The sequence below is a fragment of the Chinchilla lanigera genome, unplaced genomic scaffold (genome assembly GCF_000276665.1).
Source record: "Chinchilla lanigera isolate Chin_1 unplaced genomic scaffold, ChiLan1.0 scaffold00031, whole genome shotgun sequence".
In the NCBI taxonomy this organism is placed as follows: Eukaryota; Metazoa; Chordata; class Mammalia; order Rodentia; family Chinchillidae; genus Chinchilla; species Chinchilla lanigera.
This window is the reverse complement of record NW_004955432.1, coordinates 5178671-5197183: the sequence shown is the minus strand read 5'-3', so window position 1 is coordinate 5197183 and position 18513 is coordinate 5178671. Positions and strand designations below refer to the sequence as shown.

Sequence of the window (18513 nt, the reverse complement as noted above, 5' to 3'; positions counted from 1 at the left end):
CCAGGTATTGTGCAAGGTCCTCCTGGTTTCCAGCTTCCAAATGGCTCTCATGACCCTAGTCAAATAGACCTCTGAGTCTTCATGTTCTCCAAGTCCTTGTTCAGCAGCTGCTCCTCCGCTGACTCTGGACCTTTCTGGTTATCAATGGCCGGGACAAGAGCAACCCGTTGTGTGGCATGTATTCCCAGGGGTTTCTCCATGTTGGGATGACTCACGCATGTCCCAGGGTGGGCTTCCCCGGGTGGGCATCCGTGGGTGGCAGGCCAATTGTGTCATTGCTTCTCTGTGCCATGATAGTTCTTGACCACACAGTGGTGGCTGGCCTAAGGGCCAGCGCGCGCTGCCACGTGGCTTCCCAGGCGCCAACTGCCCACCTCCCTGGTTCCTGCATGGCTAGGGGCCGGCCCAAAGGCCTGCACTCCCCACTGCGTGGCTTCCTGGGCACAGGCAGCCCGCCTCCCGGGTGCCTGTGCTGCTAGGGTCCAGCCCAAAGGCCGGTGCTCCCTGCCGCGCGGCTTCCCAGGCACCAACTGCCCACCTCCTGGGCACCTGTGTGGCTAGGGTCCGGCCCAAAGGCTGGCACTCCCTGCTGTGTGGCTTCCCAGGCACCAACTGCCCGCCTCCTGGGCGCCTGTGCTGCTAGGGACTGACCCAAAGGCCGGCACTTCCCACTGCGCGGCTTCCCAGGAGGGAGCTGACTGCCCGTCTCCTGGGTGCCTGGGTGGCTAGGGGCCAGCCCAAAGGCCGGCGCTTCCCACCGTGTGGCTTCTTGGGCGCCTGTGCAGCTAGGGTCCCGCCCAAAGGCTGGCATTCCCCGCCACGCAGCTTCCTGAGCATCGACTGCCTACCTTATTCTTAAATTTAAAAAAGATTGTGTGCTGTTAAATTGGAATACCCAGAAAAAAATACCATAATTCCAAACAAATTTAAGAAGTTTTAAAGGCTATTTCTTGACTGCCATCAGTAAATCTACCTTTTATAAAGAATAAATCTTTGTCATACAAAAGGTAAGTTACTTAATGAGTTTGTCTTCAATCTCCTTCAAATGTATTATTATTTTTCTAGTATTATTTTTCTTTTAAATAAACCAGTAAAATAAATGTAGACAAGTTAGTGTAAAGGATAGGAAATGACTGATAATCTTTCCTTTCTCTTTTTGTGCTTTTGTTGAGCATGTATAAATATTTTGTTTGTTTGGTTTTAGCTTTGTTTCTTTTAGTATGTGTTTTTATTTTCTCAGCTCTTTTTATTTCTTTATAGCCTGTAATTTCTCTTAGAACTAAAGTTTCACTCTTATTTGCTTCTATGAGTTCTCTTCTGTCATTTATTTTCTTTAGAATGTGTAGTAAACCCATGGGAAATTATCCATTCAGCATTGTGTTATGTGAACCTTATGGTAGCCTCTTGTAATGCAAATAAATTATCACCATCTATAAAGCAATATTTTGCTTAAAATGTAGAATTAGTATTGTAATGTTGAAAGAAACATTGACTATAAGCTCCAAAGATGAATCTGATTGATACTGATGACAAACTTGTGTTTGACCTACCAAAAACCTGGTTTCCTCTAATATTAGATACTAATGAAAACCTGGGAGGTAAAGTATTGTTACATCAAGCTTCTCCCTTTTTGCTCCTTTAGGTATGAACGTTCTAGCTGCCTAAGCCCTATCTGTCCTTCCTTGACAGTTCAAAATTACTTTATTTGTCACACACAGCGGCACATGCTTGTAATCTTACGTACTAGGGAGGCTGAAGCAGAAAGATTGCAAGTTCAAGGCCAGCCTGGACAACTGTGGCTGTAGCTCAGTGGTAGAGCACTCGTAGGTTCAATCCCCAGTACTGCACCCCTTTAAAAAAGTTTTATTCCTTCTTTTCATAACAATTTATTTCCCCCATTAAGTGACCTACTTAATATAGTAGGGATATAGTTTTTGGTGTAGTTTATCATAAACAGTTAATGATTATGGAATGTCTCATTCTTTTTATCGTCAGTCTGTATATTTCATTATTTGGCAGTGCAAGTTTCTTTTAGGCAGCATATCGCTGAGTGTTGTTTTTTTTAATGTGTTCAACCAATCTGTCTCTAAAAAGACCATTTCTGAAGATATTTTTCTGTAGTCTTTCCTTTATTCTATTGGGCTTAGTCACTAATAAAAATAAAGATAGCCATCAATGTAAATATTGTAGTATTTTATTATGCAGTTCTCAAAAGCTGAAGAGGATAAGATTGTTTGTCTACTGCCTGACTGGTCTCAAACCAAGGCTTTGAAATTAACAGCCTATCAGGAGCCATACTGTGTACATGATAGAATGCCTGCTTCTTAGACTTGTTCTTTTCAGTCTATTGCATCTAGTACTCAGTGGGCTAAGTTAGCTGCTTAGAATCAGTGTGTAAAGTGAAGGTAAGTAAACTTTGTGTATAGTTACTCATAAACTTTTATGTTTGAACTTAACGACTTCTACTGAGGCTAAGTTTAAAAAGTCCCCACACCCCTTGGCAGTTAAGTGGGTGCTCATAACAGATGGTACAGATCTCTTATCCAAAGTCTTCCCTCTGATGGAGACATTATTGTTCTAATTTACTTGTAATAAGGTAGGACACTACTATAAAGAATGACTTATTTCCTTAGAACCTCTTTTTAGGAATAAAAAGTCTCTTTTAAACTGTGGACAACATAAAATCAAAATGAAAGTCATTATCTTAAATTTCTTTCACATTTAGATACCCCATAAAAATTTCTATACATTGTTTTAAGAAATCATTATTAAAGAGTTTTAGTATGTAACAAAAGATATAAAGTATAATACCAGCAACTTTTATGATACAGACCTTAAATCCAAAGACACTTTCTATATACTGTGCCTTTCACTCCATCCAGTTCTGTACACCTTTTTACTTGAAATCTTTTTTTAAAAATGTGTCTATTAAAAATAAGATTGAAGCCAGGCATGAAGGCGCACACCTGTAATCCCAGCACTTGGGAGGCTGAGGCAGGAGGATCGTTGCAAGTTCGAGACCAACCTGGGCTACAAAGTGAGCTCAAGGCCAACCTGAACTGCACAGTGAGACCCTGTCTCAAAAAGACAAAAAAAAGATTGTAAATATTTCTTTAGGTGAACAGATCTGTTTTTAGTATAATAAAATCTTGTACTCCCAAAGCAGTGAATACCATTGTATATGTATTTTCTGTGTTAGAAATAATTAAATTGTGATTTTTGATAGCTTTTGTTTTATTTTTAGTTTCTATGCCTTTGCATATGTCAACCTGGGTTATAATGAAGAACATTGTTGCTAAAAATGGATTTTCTGGATTATTTGCAGGTAAAAACGTGCTTTACTGATCATTGAATAGAATGATTAGTTTTAAATCTATGACCTTGTAAAATTAACTTTCAGGAGAAAGTTACAGGTAACATTTTAAATATCTTTGCTATAAGTAAAATATTTTTGTTAAAGTAAATGTCTTTGCTATAAGTAAATAGCTAAATATCTTTGCTATAAGTAACTATCTTTGCTCTACATAAAAAGAACTGCTAGTCAGGTGTGGTGGTGCATGCCTGTAATCCATTGGAGGCTGAGGCAGAAGGCTTGCTGTGTGTTTAAGACCTGCCTGAACTACATGGCTCGGGAGACCTTATCCCCCCCCCCCCAAAAAAAAAGAAAAGTAAAGTAAAGAAAAAAAGAGCAAAAGAAATGCTAAATAACGTAGATTTACTTTCAGATAAAGTTTCCGTTTCACTAGCAGTCAAGAAGAGAAGTTGGAGGGGCTGGGGATTTAGCGCAGTTGCAATGCGCCTTCGTGTTAAGCGCAAGGTCGTGAGTTCGGTTCCTGGTACCGGAGAAAAACCAAAAACCAAAAAAAAAAAAAAAAAAAAAAAAGAAAAGTTGGGAGTAAGTAGTCTGACCTCTTCGCTATCCATTCATGGTACAGAATTTTATGTATCACTTCATTCAATTTGTTCACTTTACGAATGGAGCCAGGTACGTTGTATTTTTAAAAAAATAGGTAACATTTGTTCTTCTTCCCATTCTCTTTAGGTCTGGTTCCTCGCTTAATTAAAATTGCTCCTGCTTGTGCCATTATGATCAGTACCTATGAATTTGGAAAGGCTTTTTTCCAGAGACAAAATGTTCAGAGGCAGCAGTTCTAGTGATACAGTTTCATCCTGGAAGAACCACAGCAAGAGCTTTTTAACTGTTACTCTGTTAAAATATTTTATTTCTTTCTCTCCTATAATTTAAATGAACAGCAATTTCTATTCTACCTCAAAATCATAATCTTAGTTTTAAAATAAAAATGTACTTATTTTTGGAGGTTTAAAAAAATATTGCAGAAATCACAAGTATTTTGTTTTCTTGTCAGCAAAAGAAATACTATTGCTTAGCATCAGAAGCACTCTGAGTTTGATTTCAGTGTAGCTTAGTCTGTCAGATAAAAAATCTTTTGAATTGTACTTGATAATGTCTCGAAGAAAAATGGTCAAGGTTTATGCACATTTAAATCATGTACATAGATACTTCAGAAACGGAGATAATAGAAGGTAGTCGTTTAATAGCCTTTGTCACATTTGTCTGGTATCACCTCATAATTTCTTTAATTCACATGCACTAGTTTTTCCTTCCACATTGCTATCTCAAGGACTCATATGTACTACAGTTTCTCTGATTAAAGTATAGATACTTTATTTGTCTGATATAAAATATAATCATTTGTATGATACAGATCTTAACATGTTTGGTGAATAAAAAACGCATACTTACTGTTCCTGTTTGAAGAGGGAGGTTTTACTGATTGGAGCGAATGCTCACTCAGACGTGGGGCTGCTGCGGAAACCACGCTGCAGTTCCACTGTAACCGAAATCCTTTGGACTTTAGTCCATGTACAGTGCAAGTGGCATCGTTCAGGAGGTTCTCTAGGTCATTTCTGTTGATTTTTTTCTAACAATATGGAAATCATCACAGCTTCTCATCATGAGCTTCTCTAATCTGAAAATCTAAAATCTGAAGTGTTCCAAAACCTGAAGCTTTTTGAGCATTGACACCGCAAGAGGAAAATTCTACACCTGACCTCACGTGATAAGGGTTGCAGTCAAAATGCACACACACTAAATAAATTCGTAAGATTCCTTTCAGGCCATGTGTATAACTTCAGTGAACTTTTTATTTAGACTTGCATCCCTTCCCTAAGATTTCACTATAGACATGCAAATATTCCAAAATCTGGGGGAAGAAAAGGGATGTTAAAACTTTTTTTGTCCTAAGCATTTTGGAGAATTGTCCTAAATTTGGAGTATTCGGAGAATACCGAATCTGTACTGTGATAAAAGTCACAAAATATTTTCAGAATGTCTTGATTTACAGTATCACATTAATATGATAGGCCTAGGGACTAAAGAAGAAGCTGAAATTATACATGATTAAAGAATTTAGCTTAACGCAATTTGTAGGAGTGAGATTTTAAAAAGGATCTGAATGGTCTGGGAATGGAGGTCAGTCATCATACTCACTTAGGATGAGCAGAGCCCAGGGACCGATCCCTGGCTCTAGCGTCTCTCCCCGCAGCAGGGTAAGATACGGTGTTCTTAATGTTTTTGCTTGATTTTCATAGGACCTCGCTTACATGAAAAAGAACTTTACTGTATTCAACTTACATTGTATGAAAATGTGAAGCATTTCCCCCCACTAAAATATAGTGATGTATTTTGGCAACAGATCTTCTGTAGTGTTGGTAGGGGAATTAATGCATTTTTGTATTGTAGTAGAAGAGTATTTATGTTTCATGAGAAATAAACTATATAGAATTTGTATGTAACCTTTTATGTTTATTTTATCCTGTTGATTTACCTTAAATTTACTGTTCACATAGCCATATAAATTTAAATATTCATGATATTCTTATATTTTTATTAAAGTACTTCATGCTTTAAATTATCACTGCACTTGTAATTAGTTTTCAATAAAATCATATAATGCCATACTTTATATAATTGGAAAGTTATTTTTAGTACTGCTGTGTGACGTTATTACATTTACCTTTGTTTTGCTATGCTTTTCAACAATTTATTAATGTTAAAAGGAAAAAATAGTATTGGGCTCTCAAATAGTGTCAGTGGTGTGTCACGTACTTTAAATGTCACTTATGAATATCAAAAAACTTTCCATTTCGGGGCTGGGGATTTAGCTCAGCGGCAAAGTGCCTGCCTGGCAAGCGCAAGGTTGTGAGTTCGGTTCCCAGTACCAGAGAAAAACCAAAACAAAACAAAACAAAAAAAAAAACTTTCCGTTTCCCAAACACCAGTATTACTTGAAGAAAATTCTTAATTATAAGTAAGTTAAATAAATGTAATTCCCTAGTGGTTTTTCTATCACATATTATAAATAATGTATCTGAACGATGGAAAGCTAAATTGGAGTTTTCTGTACTGTCAGTCCCTGACTTATGAACATTTGAATTGTGAACTTTCACAACTGTCCTGTATAGACTCACTTTCTCAGATTATGAAGCAAGCACTTAGGAACGTTCTCCTGGAATGGAAGTCATTTGTAAGTCTGGACTTACTGTGTACATAAGTGGTGAGAAGCATTAATACTTTCAAAGACATTAGCAACAAAAAAGGTTTGCTAGAAATTATTTTAGCATTTTGCCTTAGTTAGTAATTGTATTTTGTTGTCAAAAGAATACCTGGATAAAACTTAGTCCATGAAATAGCTAGGATAATTAATGTTAATTTTAAAGTTCTGTCTCAGAAATATTATTGGCAGTAATGCATATCCTCAGCTTCACATCACATCAGTACTTTTGAGCCATAGAGCCTCCTGGTCTTTAATTCATATGTAAGTAGGAATCGCAGTATTTGCAGATCATAGGGAGGTGGACTGTGGGAATGGGCAGGAGGGCAGGAGGGCAGGAGGGACGTGCAGATGATTTAGATGTCATCTGTGGATGTCCCAGTTCCCCAAGGTGAATGTAGTTATTATGTATCACAAACATAAGAAAGGAAACTTAAAATAAAAAGTAATGTGATGTTTCTAAAGTAAACAGTTCTGTAATATTTAAATTTTATAACATTTAATTACTTAAAAATTTTAAGTATCTTGAACATTCAAATATTGAATGAAGCTTCAGTACATATAAGCTTTTAAAAAGTTGGTGTGAAGTTAAAATTAATATTTTTTAGAACATTTTTACTTTGCTTAGTCAACTGCATGAGAGTCCTTTAAATTCTTTTTTTCTGTATACAAATGTTAGGAATATGGGTAAATTTAGATTAGTGTGTTAAATTATTTTCCAAAATTAATATTTAAAATATAAAGAGCATTTTTTGAGATCTTTTCTGTGGCAGGCAGAGTATAGCATACTGAAGAAGATATTTTGGGTCTTACAACTGGTCACAGGAGGTTTCATAACTGATTGGTAGAAGTATGCAAAGGGAATTATGGGAACTTCGAGGAGCTCTTCATCATGGAGGCAGAGAGAGAGTTGTCAAGATATTTAAGGTTAGGACTGACAGGGCAGCCTAGTTAAACATGGAAGGACTCTCGATAAAGCCATGGGATTTTTTTCCCTGTGGCTTGAGCAAAGTGTATACATGGGGATGGCGGGGGAGGGATGAGACTGGAAATGCGGTCAGAGAGCTGGTATGTCAAAGGGGAACAAGGCCATAGGAAATCAAGGAAGGACTTTCCACTAAGCTGTCAGTCAGTCTTGGATTTGGAAAGATAATTGACAGTATGGAAAATAGGGCTTATAAAATAACCTTTTAAGAACAATGTAAACATTATGGTTTATATTACAATGAACTTCTAAAATGTGCCACAATGACTAAGATATAATGCTATCTTCCCCCTCATATAACCTGAAAAGAAATGCTAAAGCTAAGTACACACGCTGGCTTGGTCAGAAGAACAAAGTAAACCAAATGATTTTTTTTTTCAGAGCCCTGAGGTTCACAGCAGGCTCATGACACTTGCGGTAATGTGATGTTGGTTTAGCAAAATACGGACATTTTATGTATTGATAGAAACTTTAACAAAGGCCTCTCACAAGGCATAAATTTGAGATCACTTATGATTACTTAAAAACATAAAAATGATGTAAATAAAAACTGACTTGGCCTGCTTTTTATGTCTGCCAACCATAATTCGTACTAGCTCGCCTTTGTCACCTCTTTAGAACTTGTGAAAGTTGTCAGTCAAATGAGTAGCTTGACAAAAGAATGAAGAAAGCTGGGAGGTTACAAAGGATTCTCACACACTGTTCACTAGTAACTGTCACGAAGGCGTTTCAGAATCACAACCTTCTACAAAAAAAATGCTGCTGCAAGGACAGCTGCCCAGCAACTGTGTCCTCAACCTCAGACTACTGTCGTCCTTGTGGCCAACGATAGTTGTTTTGAAGTACCATGCTCATTTTCCTTTCACAACTTTTGTAGGAGAAGCTGAAACCGTTCTAAGATGTTGAAAAAGCTAAGAACACTCACACTACTATTTCAGCATAATTCTGGGAGTCCTAGCCAGAGCAGTCAGGCAAGAGTGAGAAAGAATGTCAGTCAAGAGACATGGGAAACACAAGAAGTACGAGCCTGCTTCTGGCTTAACAGGTACTGTTTGCAGTAAAATCTTTACAGGTAGAAGTACACTAATTGTGCTATACTTCTACAGGAGTAGGATCGCAGTAGGTTTGTTTTTATCAGCATCACCACAAACATATTAATAATACACTGGCGAATGTAAACCAAAACACCTGAGACCAAGGGGATCTCTGAAATAAAAGGGGCTATTGTGCTCTTAAAGATGCTAGCCAGAAGAAGGACCAGATCCCAAGACAAGTTTCCAGTCACCAGCAGCAAGGGTTGAGGGAGTTTGGGAAAGTGTTGACTAGGCCTAGAGGGAAGAGTACTTTCATAACAAGGTTTAGGGAAGCATAAATTGAGTTTACTGACTACAGGTGAAAAGAGTGGTGTGAAGCAAAGTAGAGAAAGCTTTGCGAGAGGAGGGAAGGCCATCAGAAGAAGGAACTGTTGCTTCTGCACTGGTGGGGGTTGACAGTCTGGAAAGTTTGTAAGTAAGTGGGGTGTGGTGGTCCTAATGGTCAGCCAGAATTTAAATCAAAGTTCTACCATACCTGTAGGAGTATGTAAGTTACTTCTTTTTTTGTGGGGGAGGGGACTGCCTGCAAGCTTTTAAAAAGTAAAATTTCATAAGAGAATGGCAGTTAATACATTGTGTATCATCTCAAGTTGTTATTCACAGTACAATATTGAAAATACAATATTCAGACAAGACAAAAAGATTCATAAAGAAACTGAAATTCCTAGATGAATCTTTTTTCTTTACAATATCATGTATTAAACTTACAATAGCTCAGTAGTTTTTTGGTTTTTCTCCGGTACCGGGAACCGAACTCACGATCTTGCGCTTGCCAGGCAGGCGCTTTGCCAGTCAGCTAAATCCCCAGCCCCAAGCTCAGTAGTTTTTAAAAAAATCTTTTCCCCTTTTCATTGAAATGTTTTTATAAAAAGTATTACTGATGAATGTTTTCAAAATCGTTTTTGATTAACACTTCTAAGTTGAGACTGTATACAAGTTGCTAGAAAGGTGCTATGGTTTGTGTCTAGATGCCCCCCAAACCCTCATGCTGTCATGGGGGGCAGGCTTTTCAGAGGTAGCTGAATCTACAGCTTGTGATTGATTCATGGTCAAAAGCTGGGATTAGGGGTGTGAGTGCTACACCTGTCCCAGGGCAGGTAGCCTGCATACAATATAAGGGACAGAAAGACACTTGTCTCTTCTCTCTTGTTGCTTTTGCTGTCTTCTGTCACCATGAACTGTTGCTCCCCCCTCCACATGCCACCCTTAGAGCCAGCTGCTTATGAGTATTTGTGAACTGTGAGCTAAATAGACCTTTTCTCCCTTGAACTTGGATGTGCAAAGATTCTTTATGAGAATCTTTTTGTCTCAGCAAAGAGAAAAGTACCTAAGGCAGAAAGCTTACTCCTGGAAGGTCATGTCCCACAGAGGAGGGAAACTATAAGTAATGATAGTGAAAAAAATTTTAACCCATTTATGGGCAATAAGAGGGTGGCTAGAGCTGGGGATATAGTTCAGTGACAGAAGTGCTTGCCTGGCAAGTGCAAGGTCCTGAGTTCAATTCCCGGAACCAAAAAAAAACAAAAAAAAAAACCACCTGAGGGTAGCTAAAGAGGGAGAAAGATGGAGTAGTCACCTTATCACCATCCAGAAACTTCAATGTTTTATCTAGATAGTGGCTGCTTCTAAAAAGTTGTAGGTAGCTAGTTCAATCTTTTGAATATGTACAACTTTGGGTTTTCTTGGGCAGCAGTACTTTTAGCAGTGTCTTCTATTTGACCATTGATGGCAGAGTGTTTTCTGATCGTTATCACTGGTCACCTAAACATCAGCACTAGGAATAAAAAATCCAATTCTACTTTGCCTTGATCATCTTGATAACCTACCAGCATGTTCCTCTTGTTTCATTTGATGGAGTCTGAATTTTTATGTAAAGAAGGGACTAATAAAATGTGCTAAGACCAGTCTTGTGAGACCACTGTCATGTATTTTGGTTATCACTGACTGGAATGTTATGTGGTACATTAATGTATTTATAAAAGTAAAGATTATTTAAGTTGAAATAGGGTTTATCTAAAGCTTTCATATTAGTCTCTTAGATGTGAACATTTACCACATTAGTTGAAACAAAAGTTTAGTGTACAATTTCAATCAGGTAACTTTTGGTCAAGGAAAGAAGACCATTACTTCATGGTACAAAATCTTTAATATACATGCAACAAGTGTAGTACATCAAGGCAACAAAATACACGTGGAAATATCAACATATTTTCAGCATTCTTTTGGGGGGGGGTTGTAAAAATAAACACTACCATCTAAAATGAAAGACTGAGACATACATTGTTTCCTCATGCAAACATTTACAAACTACTTACAACTAGTGTGAAATAAACTGTAGAAATCGGAATTTCACAACAGCAGGTGAATTTTACAGTGGAATCTCCCAAGAAAGGAAAAGTCATGGTCCTCAGATGTCATGTTCAAATCTGCGTTTGGCAGCACATTAAGATGCACAAATTACTGTTTCCATTAGCTAAGTCTGAAAAACTACCAATTAGTAATCTTGAATTTCCTTATACATTATAAAAATGTAGGGAAACATTTGACAGTTTTAGTTTACTAAGGGAAGTATCAGCTGAGTATGAATCATGGATAGTAAGTCATTTCAACATCCTGATACTTTTTAGGAAACAGCAGTCGTGCCCAGGGCCAGCCAAAGTCCCCCAAGTTCCCCTCCTCCTCCATTTCCTCACTCCATCCTCCCAGAGTCTCTCCCATCTTCATTTGATGCCTGCCTTCCACCTCCCATGCAGACTAAAAACTGCTTTGGGTATCTCATTCTTAATGCGGTGTACAGAACTGAGAATAGATTAAAGTTAAAGGTGCCATTTCTCAGGAATATTGCATTTCTACAAGTGTTACAGCCTTAAACAAAAAGAAGAAAGCTCTGAGAATGCTCTGGCATGTCTAAGACAACTCCAGGGCTTCCCGTCCTCCTCTGTCGCTGAAATGACTGGCAGACTGTCTCCCGTGTAAGACTGTCCTTCCAATTTTATATTCTGGGTTACGATACTGAGCTCTACTACACAGAACCATCACACACCTACATTTCTAAAACAAAGAATGAATGTGGTAAATTCGGCTCTTATAAAAAACTTTTAGGAGGAACATTCTTCATGTATGTCAAAGCTACTTTATTTGAATGCAATGTTTTATTAATAAACAAAAATAACATGAAGTTCCCAGTAAGTATTGTGGCCTCTTCATATAAACATATAAAATTTCTTTGGCACAACTAACCATATTTTCTTCATATTACTTACTATAGAAAATATACTTCATTTATTTTCATTTTCAATATGGTGGAATTTTTAGGGACAAATGTAACTCAAAACTTGCAAAAAGATAAAAAACTACCTGCAGAAATGTAGGGATTTTTAAACATTAACATCCGTGTTAACATGACATTATGGCATAGCGATAGAGGCTGCAGAACACACAGGTCACGATTCATTGTTGCACATGGGGGGGGAGGAACAGCATTGTTTATCAAACATATTTGTTAGGTACAGTGGTCACCCTGGATGTGTGTGTTCAAAATCTTCTCAAATTCTTCATTGAACTTGAATCTCTCTGATGTAACCCCTTTTTAACATTGGTTATTCTATATTTGGAAATGGTGCCAACTTTTCAGGCCTACCTGATCACATTTTAAAATTGAGAATCTTTAAAGAAAATCTTGAGAAAACAAAGACAAGTATATAAAATACTTTCCCTATGACCTTTACAAATAAGTTAGTAACTGCCTAAAAAGGCACATTCCTACAAAATGTATAAAATGTGAAGTGGAATGTTCAGTTGGTACGAAATGATAAGAGCTAAAGAAAAACTGAGCGTCCAGAAGTCAAGCTCAGTGGTAGAGTGCTTGCTCAGCATGCACAAGGCTGTGGGTACAAGAACACTGAAAGTGCGCTGTGGAATCGCAACTAAGAACTTTTCTTGACACGAAAGTACGGCATTTAAACATCAGAATGTAGGAAATAAAAAAAGTGAAATTAGTTGCCTTCTTTTGGAACATTAATCATCAAAGGAGGAAAAAACAGTAGCTTAAGTCTCTGGAATAAACATACATAAAAATCTGCTGAATAATAATGTACAATTTGCAATGAACTTTTAATTTGGAGAATCTCCGAAAGGTTTGAAAAACCTATACAATTTAAAACCTCCTCAATGAGAAATACAAGTTTGTTGTTTTTTTTTTGTGAGAAATGGCAGGATTACTACGTTCTTTCCTTATAAGTTTATGTGGAGTACTGAATTCCCTAAGCGGTAGAATTCCAGACATGTACCAGAACAATACTGTATAAAACTTCGAAGTTCTCCCCTGCAGCCAAACTTAGGTAAATTGGACATTTACAATTTTGAAACTTCAGGCCTCTCCATAAAGTTTTTCAAGATGGAGTTAGGCCTGGACTTGTTATCTCTGTTGTAGGACTTGGAAGACAGTCATTGGATTTTAGGCTTGTTAGAGATTTGTAACTTGCTACTGATGTCAGTGACCCACAGAGACCAAGTAACGAAGGGGTATCTTCTTTACCTGAAAATAAGGATAAAGGAGTAAGTTAATAACCTTTAGGAATCATACCAGTAAGATCATAAAACCATTACAAATTTCCCTAATTTATAAGACAAAATATATCTTAACTATGAAAGTCAAAGATCTATGTCTAAACACATTTGATGTTTCAACTGGTTCACCATCACGCTTAAAATACTGTACAAGATTAGTTTTGCTTTCATTAAACTTCTAGATGTCGAAGTTTAAAGACAAAATGCTATAGAGCCAAATTAAGTCTACCTTGTTTTGGAGAACGTGTTCATGTTCAGTTGGTTGGTAAAGTATAATAAAGTCCAAGCCAAGTACTGTAACAGCAGCAGCGATCAGGTCAGAGAAACACAGGAAATCCATACTTTGGTTAAGTGATGGATTAGAAACAGACTGATCTGGTCAGACTGAACTTCCCAACTTAATAGGAGGGCTAGACTTTAGGAGACTTTACTCCTGTATTGACTTTATTCAGTATCTTTTATGCACCAGGACCTTTTAAGTGCTGGACTTCAATAGAACCATGGTAAAACAAGTTCTTTCCAGAGCTAAATTTCAACCCACACCATATATGTCTAGCTTTAAGTGGCTGGCTTTGGGCTGTAAAATTAAACATCTACAATTAGCAAGTTTCCAAAGACGATGAAAAACTCAGGCTTTACTCATGTAGTTACAGAACTATAAACTGAGCTAGACATTAGATGTTTTGGAATATTATGTATTACTTTAAATAGTCCCACAGAAGGGTTCTCTCAGTTCACTGTATTTACTTTACCATATGGTCACATGGTATAATAACTGCAGGGATTATGTATCTTTTAGTAGATTATAAATTCTTTGAGAAGGGACATAGACTTTGTATGTTTATTATTGTATTTCCACTGCCTAACAAATAGTAGGTGCTCATTAAATAACAAATGAAAGATGATTTACAAGAATCATAGTAGGACTCAGTCTAGCACCTATGTCCTTTGTAGCTGTGTGACCTCAGTCAAGGCATCAGCTCTGAGCTTTCCTTTGTAAAATGGCAACACAGAAAGATGACTGGCCACGCTGACTACAAAATACAGGAAACAGAACAGGGTTAGGAAAAGCTATGGATCAGTAATTATTACACTCACATTTTAAATGTTTATCATATGCAGTATTAGAATAAAAGGTGTAATATTGTAAGCACCTCCTTCTGTTTCAGGCCAAAATTAGCTCTGTTGCTAAACGCTCCAGGAATCAATTTGGATAGTCTCACCAAATTTGTACTTCATTATTGACCCTTTCAAAGTGACTTATGGCTAATTAAGTATACACACTTACACAATCATCTTTATTGTGAGGTATATTGTATACACACATACATATCTCACGTGGTTTAGTATTTTAACCACTTTATACACTTTACATGTACAGTTCAGTGCCATTAATTACATTCATATTACTGGGCAACCATAATCATATCTGAAATTTTTCATCACCCTAAAACTTTTTCTCAAAATATTGTTCCGTTTCCAGAGAGCCTTCATGTCCATTGTAGGTGTAAAGCTTTCTGGCACTGTTGTATGATGAATGACACCGTGTCTGTGACCCTTGAGAGACAGAAGAGACGAGGTGCAGTTACTATCTGTGTTCCCCTTTCACACACAGTAATTTTCGCCCCACAGCGTGTCTGTCCCAGCATGTAACGAAGAAGAATGCACAGGACATGATGAGAGCTCTCCAAAGTGAGTCCATTTTCAGTTTAATGTTCCTATTAAATAACAAGGGACCCTGCCCACTGAATTTGCCTTAAAAAGTATTAATTTTTGACTGAAATGCAATGTTTTAAATTCCTGCCCAAAGGGAAACAGACCACTAGTTATGGACAAAACCTTCTGGATTTGCCCCTCCACAGAAATGAAGAAGCCCAAATTTTCTGGGACACTTGCAGATAAAAAAGAAATCACCTAACGGTGAAACCAGAATAATAATTAGTGTCTTTTTTTTTCCTGAGACAGAGTCTCACTATGTAGTACATGCTGGCCTTGAACTTGTGATCCTCCTGCCTATTTAGTCTAGAAAACAAAGAGGCTAAACATGGTATCTTAAAATTTCAAACGTACCTTCATTTTGCAGGTATCCAATATAAGCTGGGCATGGTGGTTCACTCCTGTAACCCCAGCACTCAGGGTGGCTGAGACAGGAGGATTGCAGGCTTGAGCCCAGCATGGACAACTGAATGAACTAGTGAGACTCTGTCTCAAAATAAAAAATTCTAGAAAAGGGATATGGCTCAATATAAAGATTCTGGGTGCAATTCCTAGTACTGCAAAAGTAAAAAGCAGAAAGTCTGCAGTGCTGCCCAGAGAAGGCTCCTCCTGCTGTGCAAGTGCTAACAACCGTTCCCAGCACCAGCGTGGATGACAGCAATTACTGTTTAGTAATAACTCACTGCAGACAGCCCCATGTTAAGGCTTTACATGAATCACCTCACTTAATTCTTAATACCCTCCTAACTAAGACTTGTGAGCGTCTTCAGTTTTGGAGAGAAGGATAAATGTGTGAAGAAAAGGACCCTAACTCATTAAGGACTGAAATGAAATTCCCCAAATTCAGAGACTGCATTCTTGGTAATACTCTTGTGCAGAAGAGAACCGCTAAAGCCTTTTACATAAGGGAATTACTTGTTTTTTTTTTTTAAATATTTAGGGGCTCTATGAAACATTTTGAAGAAAACAAAAATGAAGGTAGAGGAACAAGAAAGCAAGCCGCGGCAGCTGTGTGAACCGGGTGAATAGTAAAACAGTTACAGAGAACAGAAGTGGAACTCTGCAGTCCCACGGGTGGGGCTTGTTACAGACCAGGGTTAGGTGGGAGGGGCCAAGAGTGAGCCCGCTGTGCTCCGCGCTGGCGGTGAGAGCTCCACCAGCCTCTCGGGAAGCGCAGCACAGGGCGGGGCCTAGGCACTGAGTGTGCACCTGGTTTTTAGGAACACCTGAAGATTCCTTAGCGTTGATCAAAAATCTTTAAATAAAAGTTTTACAGTCAACTGTTGTGATCAGTGTTAGAGGAAAGGAGCAGCGCACACTTTCTGCAGTAAAATTTGAAAGCACTTGAAAGAGCACGTGCTCTTAACTGAAAGGGGCTTGTGCCACGGCTGTTCCCGCATGGCTATGTGAATGGGTCCCAGTACTCGTGTGCATCACTAATCGGGTTATTTGTACAGCGCTGGAGCTACCAGTGCTGAGTATATGCTTCGTGAAGTGCCTTAAAAACATTATCACGGGGCCCTAAAATGAAAAGGTGTTTATAGAAGAACACAAAAACAGACAGCTAGAGTTAAGTTTCATGTTACCAAAGCAAATGTATGTCACCAGAAGAAATACTGCAACTCACACTTTCCTATGAAATAAGAGTGCCTGTAAAAAAATGGGAAAGAACAGAATCTCTAAAAAAGGAAAATACCTCGCCAAGTAGATGCAGCTAAAGCACTGCTTGTCACATACCACGCATGTGGCTGAGGGGAAGAAAGCTCCAGAAGATAGGAAAGAAGTTTTGGGGTAGAGCCGTAGCCCAGTGGTGCAGTACTTATTTGCCTAACGTGTGAGGTCCTGGATCCACAGCATTGCAAAAGAAAAAAGAAAAAAGGACACAACAAAGTAGTGGATGTGACTGGTTGATGTGTTACACACAATTTCTGTTACGATGTCAGAGGCCAATTTGTCATAAAACTCCTACCCGCCGCAAGTACTGGGGATTGGATCCATGGCCTTCCACTGAGCTGTTTCCCCAGCACCCCCTGCCGGCTGCCCTTCCTCCCAGCCTCTCCTCCTCCTGGCCTCCCTTCTTCACTTCCTTTCTTGCTTTCTTTTAAGACAGGGTCTTGCTAAATCATTGACTTGCCCAGGGTAGACTCAAACTTGCCATCCTCTTGCCTCAGCCTCCCAAAGGGCAGGGATTATAGGCCTGCAGCATCTTTCTGCCTTTTGAGCAAAGATGCTTAATGCCTAAAAGTATTTGATTTAGTTGAGGGAAAAAATGAAGCTAAGGTAAAAAGGGAAGTGCACAAAATGTGCAGAATGCTTGTTTGAAAGGAAATTCCTCCAGCTGAGTACTGTTTGAGAAAATGGTTCATAGAGAGGAAAGACAGGATCGCTGACAATTTTGATCCAAAAAGGGCTCAGAAGCTGGGTGTGGGAATGCACACCAGTAATCCCAGCAACTCGGAAGACTGAGGCAGAAGGATCACAAGTTTGACATCAGCCTGGCAAATGAGTGAGATCCTGTCTAAAAATTAAAAAATACAAGAAAGGGAGTGATAGGTACGTAGCTCAGTGGTACGGCATCCCTGGGTTCTGTCCTCAGCGCCACACTCACAACTCAGAAGAGAGGCACTTCCAACCGGAGGCATGCAGCACCAGTCAGTTCACCTTTCCCCACATTTTACAGATATAGAGGATCTCTCTCCTTTCCTTCTCTTTTTCTTTCTATCTATCTCTTTCTCTCTACCTCTCTCTCTTTCTTTCTTTCCTTCCTTCTTTCTTTTGAGACAGGGTCTTTCTATGTAGCTCAGGCTGGCCTTGAGCTTACTGTGCTGTGTAGCCCAGCCTGGCCTCAAACTCTCAGAGATCCTTCTGCCTCAGCCTCCCAAGTTCTGGGATTATAGGCATGTACTATCATAAAATATAATTTTTAAATCTATGCTGTAAGCCTAAAAGAAGCTATGAATGGAAGCTGAGTGTGGTGGTGCATGCTTATAATCCCCAGTACTTGGGAGGCTGAAGCAGGAGGATCACCCTGAGTTTGAGGCCAGCCTGGGCTTACAGAGTGAGTTTAAAGCCAGCTTGAACTACATAGTGATACCCGAACTCAAAAACAAAACAAAACAAAACAAAAACTATAAATGATCTGAAAATGAAATTAAACAATTCCATTTATAATAGCATCTCAAAGATTAATATGGTTAGGAATACATTTAACCAAAGAAGTACAAGTCTTGTATACTTTTTTGAAAATTATAAAATATATTGAAACTAACTGAAAAAATAGAAATAAATGAAAAAATGTTTCATCTTTCTATGGTTTGGAACATAATCTTATTAATATGGCACACTCCTCCCAGAGACAGTCAATGCAATTTCTACCAAAATTTTCTGCCCTTTTTCCCAAAAAAAAAAAATAAGCTCATTCGAATTCACAGGGAAGTGCAAAGGACCCAAATTAGCCAAAACAGTCTTGTAAATAAACAAAATTGTAGGATTCAAATATCTTGATTTCAAAATGTGCTACAGGGGCTGGGGATTTAGCTCAGTGGCAAAAGCGCCTGCTTGGCAAGCGCAAGGT

General features: G+C 38.4%; 2 protein-coding genes across 2 annotated transcripts in view; one reads left to right on the top strand and one right to left on the bottom strand.

Moving 5' to 3' along the window:
- Slc25a40 (solute carrier family 25, member 40) overlaps positions 1–5987 on the top strand; it is a gene marked incomplete at its 5' end in the record, with an annotated part of 53391 nt that extends 47404 nt beyond the window's left edge. The window contains 2 exon segments of the mRNA XM_013516045.1: positions 3245–3325; positions 4043–5987. Coding sequence (XP_013371499.1) covers positions 3245–3325; positions 4043–4155 — 194 coding nt within the window. The 3' untranslated portion in view covers positions 4156–5987.
- A 4794-nt stretch (positions 5988–10781) lies between these two features.
- The window catches only part of Rundc3b (RUN domain containing 3B), a 153935-nt gene continuing 146203 nt past the window's right edge, over positions 10782–18513 (bottom strand). Inside the window, exon 13 of the mRNA XM_013515918.1 lies at positions 10782–13191. Within this exon, the coding sequence (XP_013371372.1) occupies positions 13046–13191 (146 nt within the window). The 3' untranslated portion in view covers positions 10782–13045. The remainder of the gene's footprint in view (positions 13192–18513) is intronic.